The 18,333-nt window shown below is 41.6% G+C and overlaps 1 protein-coding gene across 6 annotated transcripts in view; it reads right to left on the bottom strand.

Moving 5' to 3' along the window:
- Nucleotides 1-1,037: 1,037 nt before the first annotated feature.
- The window catches only part of SLC1A2 (solute carrier family 1 member 2), a 122,401-nt gene continuing 105,105 nt past the window's right edge, over nt 1,038-18,333 (bottom strand). For 4 of the 6 annotated variants that reach the window (XM_084894456.1, XM_084894455.1, XM_084894458.1 and 1 more), the window contains 2 exons: nt 14,383-14,614; nt 1,038-10,188 (listed from right to left, as the gene is read on the bottom strand). In XM_084894456.1, the coding sequence (XP_084750582.1) occupies nt 10,117-10,188; nt 14,383-14,614 (304 nt within the window). In that variant the 3' untranslated portion in view covers nt 1,038-10,116. The other 2 variants (XM_084894457.1, XM_084894460.1) reach the window with 1 other exon arrangement.

The following is an 18,333-nucleotide window of genomic DNA, read 5'->3' as shown; positions in this document are numbered from 1 at the left end:
AGTTTTTTTAAGTTCAGTTCATTCCTCCTCCCACCCAGGAAGTGAGGGGCCATATTTAATCCCCAGGTCTTTTTAAGCAAAGCTGAGCCACAGCATCAGGGAGGGGGCATATTTAATTCCCGTATCTTTTTAAAGAAAAGCTGAGCCACATGAGAGACACGTGTTCAATAGAAAAGAGACATGTTCAAAAAGACTCCATGTAGCATGATACTCTTTTTTATAAATTTCAAAAATGAGCAAAGCTTATTTAGGCATGTGAATGTGTGAGATAAAACTGTTGTTGTTGTGTTTTTTTAAAAAATATTTTGATTCTTTACAGAGAGGAAAGGAAAGAGATAGAGAGTTAAAAACATCAATGAGAGAGAAATATCAATCAGCTGCCTTCTGAATACCCCCTACTGGGGATGTGCCCGCTACCAAGGTACAAACCCTTGACCGGAATCAAACCTGGGACCTTTCAGTCTGCAGACTGATGCTCTATCCACTGAACCAAACCGGTTTCGGCAAAACTGTTGTTTTTTAAGGGAGGGGAATGATAAACACAAAACTCCTAGCTGCACTTTCCTCTGGGGAGTAAAGCAGATGAATGGGATAAAGGAGGTGCGAAAGGTCAAGGGAAACCATTGGTTATGCTCTCATTCTTGCCCTGGGTAATGGGTTTGTGTGCTTCCACTTCATCTGGTATTATAACTTAGACATATATATTTACGTATATCCTGTTGTATGTAGGAGATGTTAAAATAATAAGATTAAAAAATAATGCATATGGTCTGACTAGTTCTATATTGCTAAAATTTGAGGATCAACCAACCCATTCTGGCTGATCCACAGGGATCATTTTGATTAAATACCATATTTGTCCAACTCCCTAGTGTTAGATCATGTGACTTCAGTCTATATGTAGGCTTCCTAGAAAATATTCATGTGGACACTGCAGTCTTCAACCCTAAAATTTCTCCAAAAGGAACACCGGAGGCCCATACTAGGAAACCAACAGTAGTTTAATATGTGAATTGAAGGCAAGACAACAGTCAAGGGAAATTGAAATCCACATTTATTGATGAGAAATATATACACAAAAGTTAAAACACTTAGTGAAATCTTTAATTCACAGATTATTTCCAGTATACAAAGAATATCCAGTTATTTTACACATGAAATGTTACAGTAATCAGTTCACATTGTTAGAAAACTAAAGGTGAAAACAAAAGACCTCAACTACCCAAAATGTGCTTTGCCAAAAAGGCATCTCCTAGTACCATAGATAAGATACAACCCCAAAAATTAGTTGAAGTTTTTACCTTTTTTTCATTCATTAGTCTTTAAACACTATGTGCAATCGATACTCTATGCTACACGACTTTAGACTAATAATGGGGATTATGAATGTGAGGGAAACAATTACTCTTATCTTTCATTCTGGACACAAAAGAATCTTCAGAGAGAGGATCCTGCCCAAAAGCTAGCTTTCTTTCAATATGGTTTCTACCTTGAATTGGACAGGAGTTGTAGAAGCCACATTTCTAAGGGAAAATATGGCTATCTACCATCGATAGACCTTTCACTCCACTGAAAATTAATATGTTCTGTGTCCTCAGGGGATCTCTTAGGCTTCACTCCTCTTGTGGAAAGAGGGGAGCACTCAGTGTTCCTAACTTCATGTGGCCATTCTTCTCTGAACTCGCAGAGAAGAAAGGGCTCACAGGAACCAGAGACCCCGCGGCATTACATGGAGTGATAATTACACAGAATGCGTGTTTTAGGCAGCAAGTGTATCATTGCATTAGTTCATCTCATCTTCAATCACTCAAAACATGCACGCAGAGCCTATAGGTAGAGTTCGTACGCCCTTCACATATGTGGGATCTGTGCTTTATCCGTTGCCTTTCTGCAACTCCAAATCTGTACACTGCCCACCCCTGTGCTTCTAGTGGTCTTTCTATAGACGTTTACCGCCAGGACTGTGCTTCAGTGAGGTTTGGCTTGCATGGCAGTTGGTTAGTAAATATCTTTCCTGTGTCCAGACTCAAGACACCAAGGGAGACAAGGCTCTTCTGAGCCTTGAAGTCATGAGCATCATGATCAGCATGTGGCAATCAGAGAGGCAGGCCTTGACATAAGGACATGATGCTAACATGCACAGAAGCAGACTTGCTTGTCTCTCTGAGCCCAACCCACCAAGCAGAGGAGGGCTGCAGATCAATGTCCTCATTCTAAACCTAGCTAAGCATAGACAATCAGAAGTTCCACAGTTGCTTTCACCATGTATCAGACAGTGGCAGACGAACTTTCACTAAGAATCATGGCCCACATCTAATTGCATCTGAATTGCATATCGACAAAGATGCTGGATGCACACAAACTTTCAAACAGTCATCGGTACAAAGGATTCACAGGTAAGTTCTTCACAGATATACACCCCCAAATCACATTAAGGGAAAGGAGAAATCATTCACCACTAGCCATCTAAGAAGGAAAAGAAGAGTTTTCAAAACACCAATCAACAAGTCTACTACATTGAGTTGAACAGCCAAAATGAACATTTAAATTAACATCTACGCACCATCTCACTGAAATTACACATAGATACCTACATTATAGCTACACAAGTGCATAGGCACTGTTCTTCATGCGTGAACCAAGTGTTGCTGTGTACACACAAGAACTTCATGCTTTGACAGCTATCTGTACTTGAAAATCACAGGTACAATCGTTGCCAGTTGAGGGGAACTTCTAATCTGTTTGCTTAATGAAGAGCAAGTTCAAATATATCCCAATACACTTTCTATGTAACTGACTATCTCCAAAAACGTGGCAAAAATACTAGCCCAACAACCATATCAGAAAGTGTGTTTGACAGAAGGAAGATTCTCCTTGCCTTTGAAGTTGCTACTGATTTGCTTTTTTGGGGGAAATTCCATAGATGGTTAGTCACCTGAGGACAGAATCTATCTGGGCTGTTTCTAAAGAATTTCAGTGTAACTTTAAGCTCCCACTTACAACCCCAATATTGCTTCATTGTTTTCTCAAGTGATGTGCTCAATTCACATAACACTTTGACACTTATTACCAGTTTGCTTGGCAAGAATGAACTGCGACAAATTTGTCCTGATTTGCTTCCTCACACTAACCCTCAATCTCTGCTATGCAAATTTCCCCAAGCCAGTTTTTACACAAATTAGTAGGAAGGCATGGGAGATTCTGATATAGACATGATCCCGCTATGATCACCTTATTTTTCATCTTCTTGGAGAAAAGTACAATTAGAATGCTTAGCTGGCAAGACAAGGCCTGGTGTCAAAAATAAGAAACCAACACCATCCCTTGAGTTACGAAGACTAATTGTTAAGATGCAGAGCCTAACCAGCTAAGTTAGGATGTAAGGGATCGCTTGTTCTTTATGGTTCCTCTGTTCATTGCATCGCAAAGGACTGGGTCCTTACATTTTTAAAATGTGGCTGTATGCTCAGGAAATAACTGATAGCTCTGAATTGCTGTAGAAACTTCTTGTGCAATTGGTTATAATTGGTTATAATTCTACATATGTGGCTATATAGAAAATACCATAAGAAAATATCTTTCTGCAAAATTACAGATACTAAATAGAGGAATTCAATCCGCACTGAGTTCTGTATGATGTATGAAGAATAGATACAAACCTAGAACACTATTAAAGGCTAAATCAATATTAAACATATAGTATTCAGCACTATAAATACACGTTCTCCTGCTCTTTATAAATAATAGCAAAGAAGCCCGGGGATTTGTTTTTTTAAAAAAAAGAATGTAAGGTTGGGCTGGAGGAATCTGAGAGTGTGGGATGCAATACTGATCAGAGGGCAATCTGTTGGCCCTGGTAACATAGATTCTTCTCAGGAAGCCAAAATATATCTGCTGGCAGCAAGGTCGAATGAGATTCACAGTTTGCCAGCTCTCTCCTCAAGCTGTAGAAAACAAATAGAAAAACAACATACAAAAATCCTCACAAAAGTAGTTTGTTTTTTTTTAATATACAAATCTCTATAGTGACCAGATTATCTGGTCTGTGCTATGCAACATGGAGATATAATGCTGAGGTTCACCAGGGGAAGGAGAATGGGTGTGTGGAAGGATCTGGATGCTGAAGGGTGAGCTCCTGGCAAGGGATAGAATGCTCCCAGAGCACCAGGCAACCAGAGGGCCAGCTTTCTGATCATACATCTCAGGGAACTCCCTCCCCAGGGAGAAACCTAAGACTCGCTAGACCGCCTTCCTTGGCTAGTGTGAGCATTTCTCTCCTACCAAAGGCTATTTGAGGCGGGTTAAGTGGTTGCAATGAGAAGAAACGGAGCCCAGAAGGAGTGAGGCTCTGACTGCACATCCCGTCTCAATGGGGGATGATGACAAGGGCAGCAGTAGGCTATTATGTTCCAACACTCACCCAGGACCTGAGGTGTCCCCAGAGGCAGTGGGGACTTGTTGCTACTCATGCTCTGGGTCCAGTGCTGACTCTGCAAAGCAGTGGAGTCTGATCCAGCAGCAGGTTTTATTCTCAGCACAGAAGGGCCCCATATAACAATCAGAAGGACTTTTTAAAATATCTAAATGGATACTTGGTCTGGAGGTAGGAAGGTGGAGCAAGGCTGGACATAGTGGAAAAATGATAGGTCATTATTCAGAATATTATTTAGAAAGACTGAAATAAGAACGTGGGGCTTCTCTTACTTTTCCATAGATGCATATTTGGGTCAATTAAGAAATAGTCTTTCTTGCTGCTCTTGCATCAGGTCTTCTGCACTAAGAATTAAAAAGCAAACTCAATCCTTTTATTCCTGGTTTTACATCTGGTTTCCCCCAAATCTAAAGAGCGGAAGTCTGCTCTGGTGGTAAAGGTGCTCACAACACAATAAATACTAAACCCATTCCACGGTTAGCTAAAGTTTGGACAAAAAGCAAGGATGCAAGCAGTAGCCTATTGCAGCAGGAGCAAAAAGTGCAACAAGGCTGTTCAAAGGTCATGTCAGTATGCACCCTGTAGACAGACCAAGCTGTCTAGCAATCCCAGAAACTCCTCGGGCACTGAAGAGGGGTGATAGCCAGCACAACTCCATTCTTGTCGGACAGAGCTTCTCTGCCTGCGATGTGATGCAAACCAAGAGGAGAAATGGAAAATGAACTCCCTCAAATAGCCCTGTATCTCTGCAGAGAAAGGTCTTGCCCAGGCTCACCTTGCGTGGGTGTGCACGTCCGCCTACAGGAGGAGAGAGAAGGTGTTTACAGACAGAGGCTGTTATTGTGCAAGTCTTGCACCAAATTTCATAAGACTGTTCAGGTTGATTTGCCAAAGGCTCCTGCATGTGACTAGGACTGCCTGGAGAGAACTGTGCTTTGGGTGTTAGAAGTGGGTCCTGTTGCTACAGCAGGAATGATGCAAGAGCTTGAGTGAGGCTATAGACATGTCCGGTCCCCTCGTGGTGCCTCTGGCAGCATTTTCCCTGAGCTGAATCGCTACTTCGACTGGGACAGTGAGTGTAAGCAAAGAGCAGTTTTACAGAATTGTGTCTGTGTCTCAAAACACCACATGGTCGATTAACATGACCATCTTCCAAGCTTGTAATCACCAAATAAAGAGAGAGGCTTCCCCCAAAGGGGACGGGAATAATGCAAATTGATTAGTAATTATTGTGGGTCCCTCTGATTTAAAATATAAAGTCATATTTTACAGTAGGAAACTTCTTAGGAAAGAAACATTAGAGCAGAGATCATAATATCATGGATTCTTAAGGCTGAGAGGGGGTTTTAATAATTTAATCCAACCCCTTCTCTTTACATATGGGAAGGAATGAGGCTTGGGCATCAAGTGACTTGTGTAAGTTACACAGCTGACAACTGGCAGTGTAAGTCACATGTTTCCTCTACCCGACTGTGTAACTCCTCACCATCTCTGTTACTATCTGAATTAGCTGTGTTATGCTGTACAATCAGATACTATTCAATTAAGATTACATCATCTTATTCTAACGCCAACCCTTGGTTGTTTACAATTGTCCCTTATGCAGCAACAATGATAGGTGGAGAAAGGAGGAGAAAGAGTAAAGAATTGGTTTTCTTAGGGGGAAAATCATAAGCAGCTTTGAATTCTCTCCATTCAAGAACAGCCTGCCGATAATGTCACCTGCTGGGCTTGGCACTCAGTAGCCTTTCTTCTAGATTTTAGCCAGAAATTACCACAGACACAGAGACCACTAATCTCCTCTGACAACTAGAATTGCAAAACTCTCACTTCAGAATTACTTCAGGCTCTTAGCTTAAACGTAATCTTCCTAGGTCTTACTCTTCTTATTCAAGGAACAAGTTATTGCAATAACTGAATATTCCCATTTGGCCCTTTTTATTGGCTTGGAATGAGTTCAGTTGGAGAATAAGCAAAACAAAACCAGCAAAGCCGACAAGTGCATGGCCCCAAGAGTTTGAGAGCAGTGAAGTGGGAAGAGCTACTGCCTCCGCTGGGTGTAACTGCTGAGCACTTTTGCCATGGAACCAGGCAAGAGCTGCTGAGACTTGTCCAGCAAGAGTCTGAACTACAGGGAAGTCTCTCTGAGCATGTGCGTTCCTATTTGGGTTGACTGCTGCATTCATGGGAAAAGAAGCATTGACTCTGACAAAAGTGAAATATCGTACCATAACCTTTGCTGATGAGAACGTAAGGAAGTGTGACATTGCAAAAGCACGGCAGGGTTGGGTTTCCTTTTTGGGGACCCAGTAGATGAGTTACCCAACTCCGGAAGGGCTTCTTGACTTTCAACACACGTGAAAATGACATACTTCTCCATGCACAACTGGAAAGGACCTGACACCCTCTAATCACTCAGTGGTGCGGTTCCTGGCATTGTCTATCAGGACTCTATCTCCCCGAGAACTGAATTTCCCCTAAGCCTTTCTCAGCTTCCAGCCTAAACCCAGGAGCTGGGCATCTTGGCGTCCTTGCTTTAGGTTTTCATAAACAACAAGTCTAACGAGTAGTTGGAGAACAGAAGTACATATCTTTTAGGAGACATGGTGACTTCCCCAGGAAACGAAACTATAGGCTATGTTCCCACACCTAATAGCAAGTAGGGAATTGAATCTGATAGCTACCTTGTTCAGATATCCTCCCTGACGTCCTGTATTGAGGATCTGTGTGACCAAGGTGATTGCCCTAATGGTCTGATGCCCTTTGCATGGGATGCACAGCCTCAAAGACCTCAGGTAAAGCCTCACCTTGAGAGAGAAGCCATTTTTTCTCACTGATTGGATTGGATTGGATTCACAGAATTGTAAGTAGTTGATCTAATGATGATTCCCCTTGGGTCTGCCAATGGGCAAAAATGAGATAGGGAAGGATCAAAGTCTGCTCAGTTTTCTCCTGAAACAATTCTGATTCCTAAAAAGAGTGAATGAGTCTGTGACAAAAACAAAAAAATACAAAACAAACCTTATAGGATGTGGTGTATGCATCTGGCCTATCATATAAATATAACATTTATGCATCATCAAATATTAGTGGGTGATAAGCATTTATATCTGTGTTGGAGCTATTATATAAGTCTATGTATATCACTGGCAGATCATACATATCCTATTTAGAAAAGGTTGTTAGAGGTATATTCTGGATCTATTTGTTCTGTTTATGGCACATATACTGGGCAAGGAAAACCCTAATGGGCACAGTGTGAGAAGAATGAATGGGGCCTAAAAAAATCAAAGGACACAGTCATATGTCAGCTCTATCTACATCCTGGATTTATAGGCTTGTCTTGAATTTGAAAAAGTATTAATTTTTAATATAATTTGTTGAATCTAGATAAATATGATCCTACGTGTATTTTCATGGAACTATTCTATTGCATAGAGTCTCAAACCAGAAATACCTGCTTTGTTAAACTGTGCACTTATACATTTATGATCTCACTGGGTAACGAGGAAAACGCTGAAGACAAAGCAAACAGAGAACACATCTAGGCATCGCCTTGGGAAGATAATCCTGAGATTGCTCTATCCAGAAACATGTCAGCCAATACATGTGTGCTAAGCTGGCCTTAAGTAGCAAAACCGCAAGCTCCTAGGTGCCTTGCCCATATCCTTCTCCTCACCATAAGTCCCACTTATAGACAACCCTTATCAGTTTCACAGCTGCACCCAGGAACTGTCCCCCTGACCCACAGTGTCTGCTGTAAGGGATACATTTCCCACAGCTGCATTTCAGCACATCCTGGGCCACCCTGCTCACTGTCCACCTATTGAACCTGAAGACCAAGGCCATTCTTTAAAAGCAAAATCTGCTTAATACTGCGCAATAATGATCCTTATCCAAAAATAACTAGGGGCTAAGAGACAAAAATAATTGAAACCTCGGGTATTTTGGATGTTCCAAAGGTGTCTGATTTGGAAGAGAAAAGTCACAAGGACTAGGTAATAAAGGGGATGTGGTGTCCATAAGCATGCTCTCTTTAGAGAATTTAGACCCTATCACAATTCATCAACATCTCACCATCCATCTGCTGGCCTCAGAAGACCACCTGCCTCCCACATGTGAACCAAAGATCTACACACTCTTTCCAATGTGCTTTATTTCTCAGTGATTCATGTTCAAGTCCTCAGCAAACTCCCAAAGCCAGAAACTTTAGAAAAATACTGTGGGTTATTCACTAGGAAATGATAGTAGAGACACTGACAAATGTAACCTACATAATCATTCAGGATTTGTTGGGTGTCAACAACATGCAACGCACTGTGCTGCTTCTATTATATTATTCCCCAAAACTGCAATAGCCTTGAAAAGGTCCCACCTGTGTTGTTCCCATTTCATGGTTCAAGGCTGCCTTGACTTGGCCATAGGAATGGCACCTTTTAAGGACTTTGCACACATGTTGTTTCCTGTTCTTTTCGACAGAGAAAACCGGGGAGGAAGGTTGGCTTTGCTTCCAACGTGTCCTGTAATTGGATTTATGTGCTCTGATACAATACAACAAAAGCTTTCTACATATTAGATAAATGACAGTTTTTTGTTTTTATCAAGAGATAGTATTAAAAGAGGCACAGGCAACACAACTGTCTTCCATGTGTAAGAAGAACACAAAGGATTAGGCCTTCTGGTTTACTGAGAACATGACTGAAATAATTTAGAGATTTAAAAAATCTCTACCAAATACTTTTTGGTAGAAACCCAAAAGAGAATTTTATGGGTAAAACAAAGAAAGTGAAGCAGAGATCATATGATCTCACTTGATTTCATGCGGACAAGATGAATGCAAACCAAAGGCCAACAGATTTGAATATTTGAATCCGATTAACACGTATGTTGACTGTGCTCTCTTCCTTTTGTCAATATATACAGCAGTTCTATGCAAATTACACTCTAACCCATTTAATATTATCACATTTAGAGCAAATGATGCCACATACTCTGAGGGTTCAATAATGCATGTCCACAGACTAGGTGGGACAGAGCGGAGGCTCACAGGGCTCCACAACCAGCTGCCTTCCACAGATCCACTCCCACGGCCATGCTCTCTGAAACACTGAGCTAAAAGAGCAGACAGAAGACAAATGGTCACAGTTCCCTAAGACAAGTACTTGCTTTTATCAACACACAGGCAAACCCTGCAAGACACGAAAGGAGAATTACTTCTAGAGGCTCCTAACAGACTCTCTTGTGCATAACAAGGTGAAGCATGGAGAATACTTGGAGAAGCAACACACGGTGTGTCTGCTCGTTACCCCGAGTCCCTGGAGTGTACCACACAGCTCGAGTCTCGTCCCCTGGGAAAAGAGCATCCATGATCCTGCATCTTGAGAGAAAAGGGAAGCTGGCAAGGATGTGTCTTCAATTCAAATGGTTCCTCCAGCAGCATCCATTCCGACAGTAACACACGCGAGAACATTAGACGGTTACGAAGCATTATTTGGCAAAGACACAGCACCATGCCTATCACTGACTCACAACAGGTCCTCTAAGCCTTGGCTAAATAGATTAAGTAAACATAGAAATATAGGTGTTTTTTTTTTTTTCTTTTTTAAAGAAAGCTTGTTTATATCCTCTTTTACCATGAGATACACTGGGGAGTTTATTCAAGAATTTTGCTGAGAGTCACATCCTTATTTTTCACGTTTCCAAGGTTCTTCCTCAACACTGCCATCTGCTGACTTCCCGTTGGCTGCCAGAGTCACCTGAAAATAATCATCATCAACATGCAGCTTACAGGCCATGGACCAGAGAACCACCCCGTGGGTTACGTGGAGGAGCACCCAATCCGGCTTAGACCGCATGACTTGGATATCGGTTTTAAATAGTGTCCCTTACAACCAGATTCTGAGCTGGTCTTGAGTCTCAACACTAATTTGTGAACATTAAAAAATACTTATTTGCCTTGGGGGCACTGGATCTAGGGACTGGAGACACTAGGAGATTTGGGGGATCACTTCTACTATGCTTTTAGGGTTGTGGGGGTATCTAACTACTTATAGACCCATCATCCAGGAACGCAGTCCTTAAACCATAGTGCCCATGTGCTACTCCATACAACCACAGAGAAAAAAATCCAGAACTAGGCAGCTAGTACTACTCATGCATGTGAAAGGTTCAGTTGCAAGAAGGCCAGGTGAATTTGACACATGTCCAATTTTAACACCAGAAGGCACGATGGTCTGGACAGCGAATAAGCTATGCGAGCTTTAACAAATAAAAAATAAAAAGGGGGTATTAAATGAGCCTGAGGCCGTTTACTAATAAAATGCAATCAGCAGACTGTCTGTATTCTCTTCCCCTGGCTCTGAGCAAACTGAACCCTTCCACAGAAGGGGAGGTTTTCCCCTCCACGTCTACATTTTTCCTAGCTTACCTTCCATCTGTCTGTCCTCAAGGTCATGTGCAAACTTAAACCCACGACTGATATTCCACATAATGGAGAGACTGGATTTATGGAAGCATTAGAACATGGAGACATGACAAACGCAGCAATGTTTGAAAGAAATCTGACCATCCTCCCCGCGTGGAAGCGAAACGCATGCGTCATGGACACACACAGCATGCTGGGAACAGAAAACCCAGTGCCCCTCACCAACCAAGCGAGTGAAAATAAAAAGGAGTCATTCTTCCAGTCCCCATGAGGCCCCCACATGCAAGCAGCCACGACTGCCTCCCGTGCAGTTACTATGATTAAAATACAAAAGCTATTGCGTCACTTTCAAACTACTGCACAAGGCGAGTGTAAACAGAGACTAAGGTGACGTAACGATGCTTGATGTGGTTAAAGTTTGACCAGAGCTGCAGCAAAGTGGCTTCCCCTTCAGTGAACGGTCAGGAGAGACTGCAGGGAAGGAGCATGCTGTCTGCCTGGAGAAAGCTGCCCGTTCGCTCTGACCTTGGATGTGCCTATTTGGCTTTCAGTGAGGAACCAGATCCGTAGCTGAGCAAAACTCTCAATCACGGTGTGGTGCCTTTGGAAAACCAGACAGCACAATGGGGGTGGTCTGGGTGGGGGGAAGGTCCTGTTGTTGTTGTTGTTGTTTTGATGCTGGGGCCTGGGTTTGAAAAGTAGCTGGGAAAGCAGCTTTTTGGCCATTTCCCTGACTGGCTGGGTTAAAGCATTCTGCAACTCCACTCCCTCATCCATTGCACCCATTCAGCTCCAAACACCTGAGTAACAGGAAAGCAAACACAGGGAGGGAACTGCCAGTAAGCATTGACTTCTCCCATCTCAGTTTTTAAAAGAGTGAGACGTAGGATCGGCCAGAAGGAAATTCAAAGGCATGAATCAATGTGATTCAGAAATTCTGGGAAAGTGTGCTGATTCATCTCCATATCTCTGGCTGCCTCCCACATCAGTGTCAACTCAGTTAGTTGGTCTAGCGAGGAGAGTCAATTTGCCTCACCTAGCAACACCTGAGGACCAACTAACCTTCACTGAGCTGAACCCAATCTCATCACTAAAAAATCCAAACTGCCGAAATAGCCATTAAAGCAATATGGCCACTGTTTCCTTTCCATGACATGCTCAGGTTCACTACGTGACCATCTAAATCTGCCAAGATCCATTTGGATATTTATAACATCATTCGCAGGCCATACAAAATTATCAACTTAAAAATTAATCTGCTAGATTTTTTTTGTGGATGAACTGCTGCTCTTCCATACTGCTGGCAGTATTGGAATAAATGCTCATATATGATTTAAAAAAAATTATCCTGCTACATTTGGTCATTTAATTAACTCACCCCTAATGCCTTGGCAGTGACAAACCAAATGATTTCTCTGGCCTTGAACAGTCCACAGGCTGGACGTTTCCCACCCCTAATCTAAATGCTAATCCAACAACAAATTTGCAGGTGGTTGGCTGGGTTATGGAGACTGAGTCACTATCTCTATGGAATTGTCCAGCAAAAAAAAGTTTACCTGAATTAAAGTATAAGCCAAGATGCTAATATTCAACAAATATTTCTAGAGCGCCTACTGAAAGCGTGGCGCTGCTTTAGGTGCTAGGACACAGTACTGACAAATGGGGACACAGTTCCTCTCCTCATGGGCTTATGTCCGACTGACAGGGACAATTGACCTATATCTTCTTTTAGAACTTGAATTGTTTTGCTTAAAAAAAAATGAAGCAAAATTTTCCTGATGTACTTGATATTCTTTAAGGGAAAAAAATATATAGGAAGTCTGAAATCTAAGGATATCTCCATGCCTACATACCTTCTTCAATACATGTCCTATACAATATTGCTAAGCCTCTTATAATGCCCCAATAAAGGTCACAGCATAGATAGTTAACCACTAGGAGTCTTCTTATACATAATTGAAAATATCTGATTTCATTTTGTTCCATGCTACTATGTTTCCTTGTATGTAATTTGAGATCAAAACTTAGCCACCACTTCAAAATCGTACATTCATTTTCCTGTTCTCCCATGCCTAATTCAAGGCTTTGCAGATAATGGCCACTCGATAAACACTTGATGAATGTGATAAAAATATATATGGTCATAGGAATGAGATGAGGTTGCTCAACTAAACCTCACAAGGCACACAATAAATACTTATTGAATATAATGGAGCATAAAGTCATTCCTTGGGAATGCTGATCCTTGTTGATCCAAACCAACATTTTAATGGGAAATAATCCAGCACATTTATTTAGACGTATGAAATACTAATTTTTTTTAGGAAAATGGAGTATATTCTTTAGAATTACTAATTCTGAATTACTAATAATTTAAGTCATTTTCTCGGAGTCAATTAATTTATGCAATTGCCTCCTGGTGGGTGGGGTCCCTAATTTGTATCAGAACCCTGGTTCACCCACATATAGACCTGATATAGAAAGGAGGAGCAAAAGGCTATGGCTGGTCCATTAGACTTCTGGACCTATATTGCAGCCCAGTAGAGAGGGTTACTTCTGTGTCATCCTCAGTGGTCTGGCAGAAGCCATCATGTATACTTAGAATGATCCAAAAGTAACACATAAAGAAATCAACTATTAAATGAGATCTCACCAACAGGAATCAAAAAGGTATCAGAAATACTTGTCGGGTTCAAATTTTCCTTAAACCATTTTAGCAACCAAATCCCCAGAGTTGACTCTGCTCACCTGCCAGGGTTTCTCCAAGTTTGCTTCGCTCTGGTCATTGCCTTTGACAATGTCAAGTTAGTTACAATGAAGGCTAGAAAGAGCTTATCGAGCTTGAAGACTTAGTGCCCAACGGCTTAGGAGAGTCCAGAACATCCTTGCTTCAGGAAAGAGGGTGTTGCCAGGCAGTGTGTGAAATGTAGTGGTTTTTAGTAGACATCTATGGATGATCGTCCGGAAGGATAGTTATCCTTTACTTGAAAAATTCCCCATACTTGGAGCAAAGTGACTGCCAGGTCACAACTCAGATTCCCACCAAAATAATTAACCGAAAGCAGCTGCACAGTTATGTGGGCACGCTTTTGACCAATACATGATTCATAGCAGGGAGGAAAACTTGTGCTATATAAATACCCAAATGACTCTGGGTATTTCACTTGGTGCTTCACTTGAGGAATAGAAAAGTTGAAAGCCAGCAAAACCCCAGAGACCACAAATTCTTGGGCAAAATATTCAAGAAAAACAATCAAATTTGGTTGGGTGCGTGAATCAGAATGAGAGTTTGTACATCGTGTAGACGAGAGAAACAACTGATTGGCTCTTTCACTCTTAGACCTGTTGATTTCCAGCCATGTTAGACACAGAGTTAGATGATCTGGGACTCACAGAAGCTTGGGTTACATGATTCTTTAGAAAAATAAATGTGACAATAATACATGCAGGGCTTTGGTGTTCATTTTAAGAAATCAAGCATGCACTATCATATACAGGTCTCGATATCCATGAATGGGAAAGGTACCTTGCACTCATCTACTATGACAGAGTTGTGTGCGGCATAGACACATTGGTTAGAGTTGCTTTCCCTATGGTTCTTCATGTCGTCATAAATGGACTGAGTCTTGGTCATTTCAATGTCTTCATGCGCTCGGTGCTGGGAGTCAATGGTATCCAGCTCAGATTTGGAGAGGTGATAGACAATCCCAGCCCCGAAAGAGTCACCCACAACATTGACGGATGTTCTCATCCTGTCCCTGGAGACAAAGAACAGAAAAAGTTTAGCGAGGAAGAGTTGAGAGGTCAAGGTCTGGAACCAGAGACCTAGGGTTGAGTTCAGGCTTTACCTTTCCCTCTGCTTGGTCTCAAGCAAGTTGCTTAATCTGAATTTCCCTGTTTGTCAGGGAAGATAACAGTCATACTTCTCTCATAATATTGTGTGAAAATTAAATGAGAAAATGTACATAAAACATTTAGAAAATTGTCTGATGAAAGGTAAGACCCAATAAACAATAGCAAAGAAAAAGGAGGAGGAGGAAGAAAAGGAGGGAAGAATTAATTAGAGGGGGAAAAACGTGTCTAGATTTCAGAATTAGTTTCCAGGCTCCAGATACTTCTAGCTATATCCAGTCTTCTTTCTTTCTTTCTTTCTTTTCTTTTCTTTTTTTTTTTTTATCCTCACCCAAAGATATTTTCCCACTGATTTTTGAGAGAGTGGAAAAGAAAGGGAAAGACAGACAGAAACATCAATATGAGAGAAACACATCAATTGGTTGTCTCCTACATTAACCCGACCAGGGCCCAGGCTGGGGAGGAGCCTGCAACCAAGGTAAGTGTTCTTGACTGGAATCAAACCTGGGATTCTTTGGTCTGCAGGCTGACACTATCCACTGAACCAAACTGGCTAGGGCTACACCCAGTTTTCTTGATTTAAATTGTTCATAAAAGACTCCACTTCAAAGATTACTTCTACTTATTTTATTTATGAATTCTACAGAAAAGAATAACAACCCACGGATTTCAATAATAGAAAATTCATGTTTTTGAAAGGATTGAAACTAACACTGCCTTTCCCCTGCACCAAAGGGTAACACATATACACAGACACAACTGTTGGGCAAGAAACTCAGCCACGATTTTCTTCCTGACCAATATGTATAGTGATTATGCATCCTGGAAAAACCAAATTGCTTTGTCTTGTTCTCTTTATTAACCTAAAATAATTAAATCTTCCCAAGTGCCACTTGAACAAGAACCTGTTAAGAAAAAACCTTCCTCAAATCTTGTTTTTCAAGTTCTTATTTAAAAAAAAAAAAAAATAGGATGGTTGATAACTCTCTCTTTTAGAAGATCAGCAACCGGAAAACTAATTAAGTTCTTAAGAGTAAGCTGTGTTCTCTCATCCATAAGTTCAAATGTTGATGAGACACTCAAAATCCTATAGAGAAGAATGTTGGAAAACCACACACACACACACACACACACACACACACACACACACGGGAAAAGGAAGGAAGGAAGGAAGGAAAGAAGGAAGGAAGGAAGGAAGGAAGGAAGGAAGGAAGGAAGGAAGGAAGGAAGAAAGGAAAGAAGGAAGGAAGGAAAGAAGGAAGGAAGGAAGGAAGGAAGGAAGAAAGGAAGGATGATTTTCAGTAAAGATTGTGGTGAGACATCTTAGTCCAGGTCAGGGAAAAAGCTGGTATTTGAATCCACGTCAGAATCCCTCCAGATTCCATGCTTTTCCTTAACTACTATCATGTATTTTTTTCTTCCTCATATCCTTATATTGGGGCTTCTTATCAATCTCTACAAGTGCCTGATTTTGTGAATGACTCCATCTTTATTCATTTTCACGGGGAGATAGTAGCTGGGACAATGAGCTACAGAGAAGAGGAAAATAATACATGTGAAATCTAGGCGGTAAAAGTACTCAGGAGCATTCAGGATGGCTAATGAATGCAGTGAGAGGCAAAAAGTAAGAACTGACTAAATCATGTAAGGCTTTATCAGCCCAGTGTGGGAGTTATGACTTTATCCCAAGGATAATGAGAATCCATTGAAGAGAAAGATCACCCATGTTCTATTCTGAAGAATGGACTGATGAAGGACAAGAAAGAGCAAAGTCCACTTAATGAAGAGGTGGTGGAACTGAAAAAGATGACTCTGAAAGAGATTTAGGAGACAGAATTATAGGATTTGAGAATTTATTGGTTACAGAGAATAAAAAAGAGTCAAGGATTCCCTCAGGGTTCTAGTTTGGGCAGCCAGTGGACATTGCCACCATATTTATGGGTCATAACTGATTGGGATGGGAAAGATTCTGGTGTCATATTGAGTGTGAGGGCCTTGATGTCCCACAAATGGGTTGGAGTGTGGACTAAAGATCAAAAGGGACATGTGAGCTGCAAGTAGTAAATTAGAAGTCAACACCTAGGGCGGCCATGGGTGGATGCCAAGGGCATGTTAAGTTTAATCCTTGGAGAGACTGTAGAGTGAGAAGAGCAGACAACACTTAAGGAATGTGTGAAGGAACAAAAGTCAGCAAAGGTGAAAGGAAAGTAGAAGAGTTTGGGGGAAGCTTGTTTCAAAAATAAGAGTGTGATGGATAACTACTACCTAGAGCTCAGGTAACATAAGAAAAAGAAGTGTCTCTTGGTTGTAGCAATCCAGAGGTAAGTATTGACAGGTAAGGACACCTTTAATACAGAGGCAGATAGAGAAGTCAACTCCCCATAGGTGGTACATTGAACAAGAAGTGAGGAAGAGGAGACATTATAATCAACTTACTCAAGAAGATTAATGAGAAGGTGAAGAGAAGAAATGGTATATGGAGGGAAACAGAAGATAAAACAATTTTTGGTTTTGTCTTTGAGGCCACTAGGGGAATATCTGACCAACTCTGGGGAAGTCCACCTCTGGCCAAAAGCAGGATATGGGAGTTTATGGTTCACACCAGGAAAATTCCTCCACAGGCCAATACTTTCATTTTCTCTAGAAACCCACTCTGAGCATGTAGGAAACCCTGCTGACCTCAGGAGCTTTTAGGCTACTTGGTAAAGAGAATTTTAGAGCATTTGATGCTTTCCTTGGGTCTGGATGCTGTGTCAGGACTGCAAGAAGGAGGAGAGCAGAATGTTTTATTGGATTGGATTCATGACAGATGACAGCTTTTGGAGCCACCGGAACCAAAGCCAAGAGAGGGGCTTGAATAAGCTGCTTCATGCTGAGGCACTGGGTCTGGCTCCCTGGAAGAAAAGCCAAAGTGTCTGTCTCTCCTGTTTATTTCTTGATCTAAATCCTCTGGCAAGAAGACATGGAATTGTCTGAAAGTCCTGCTTCTCATAGGAGAACAGAGCCAGGGAAGCAAAGTCACCCAACATTTATCTGCTTCCTTCTATTGGGTTGAACCATATGAAATTGCATTTCTTTAAGTCCTATAATGTTTCATATGATTCAACTTAACATTCATACAAACAAGCCGTCGTGTCTGCCTCTCAGAAGGCAGGGTGCCCGGAGTGACAGAGGGGTCGCCTGAGGCCCCAAAGCTGAGAAGGCTGGCACAATTCTGGGAATCCAAGGGCTTAAGCCACTTGACTTTGGGAAGGGAAGGAGGGCCCACAGAATGGCTGGGTGTGAATTTGGATTCGAGCCTGGATTGCCATCCTGGTTCCAGCAGGGCAAGTTACTTAGCCTTTCCCGCTCAGCTTTGTCCTTTGAAAAACAGAGAAAGTAATACCCACCTCCAAGCACGTTGAGAAGAAAATAACTGCTGACATGTACTGACACTTGTCATCTGAGAGGCCCTCTGCCAAACTCTGCATCTAAAAGACCTGGCATGGTGCCTGACACGAACACAGTGCTCAACCCTGGCTGCTCATCATCATCATCATCACCATCATCATCATCATCACCATCATCATCATTATTATTCCAACTAATAAGGGGAGTATCCTCCACCAAGTCTTACACATTATAT

The sequence above is a fragment of the Pipistrellus hanaki genome (genome assembly GCF_964339955.1).
Source record: "Pipistrellus hanaki genome assembly, chromosome: 9".
Lineage (NCBI taxonomy): Eukaryota > Metazoa > Chordata > Mammalia > Chiroptera > Vespertilionidae > Pipistrellus > Pipistrellus hanaki.
The sequence above is the reverse complement of the archived record's forward strand: the minus strand, read 5'-3'. Positions and strand labels throughout refer to the sequence as shown.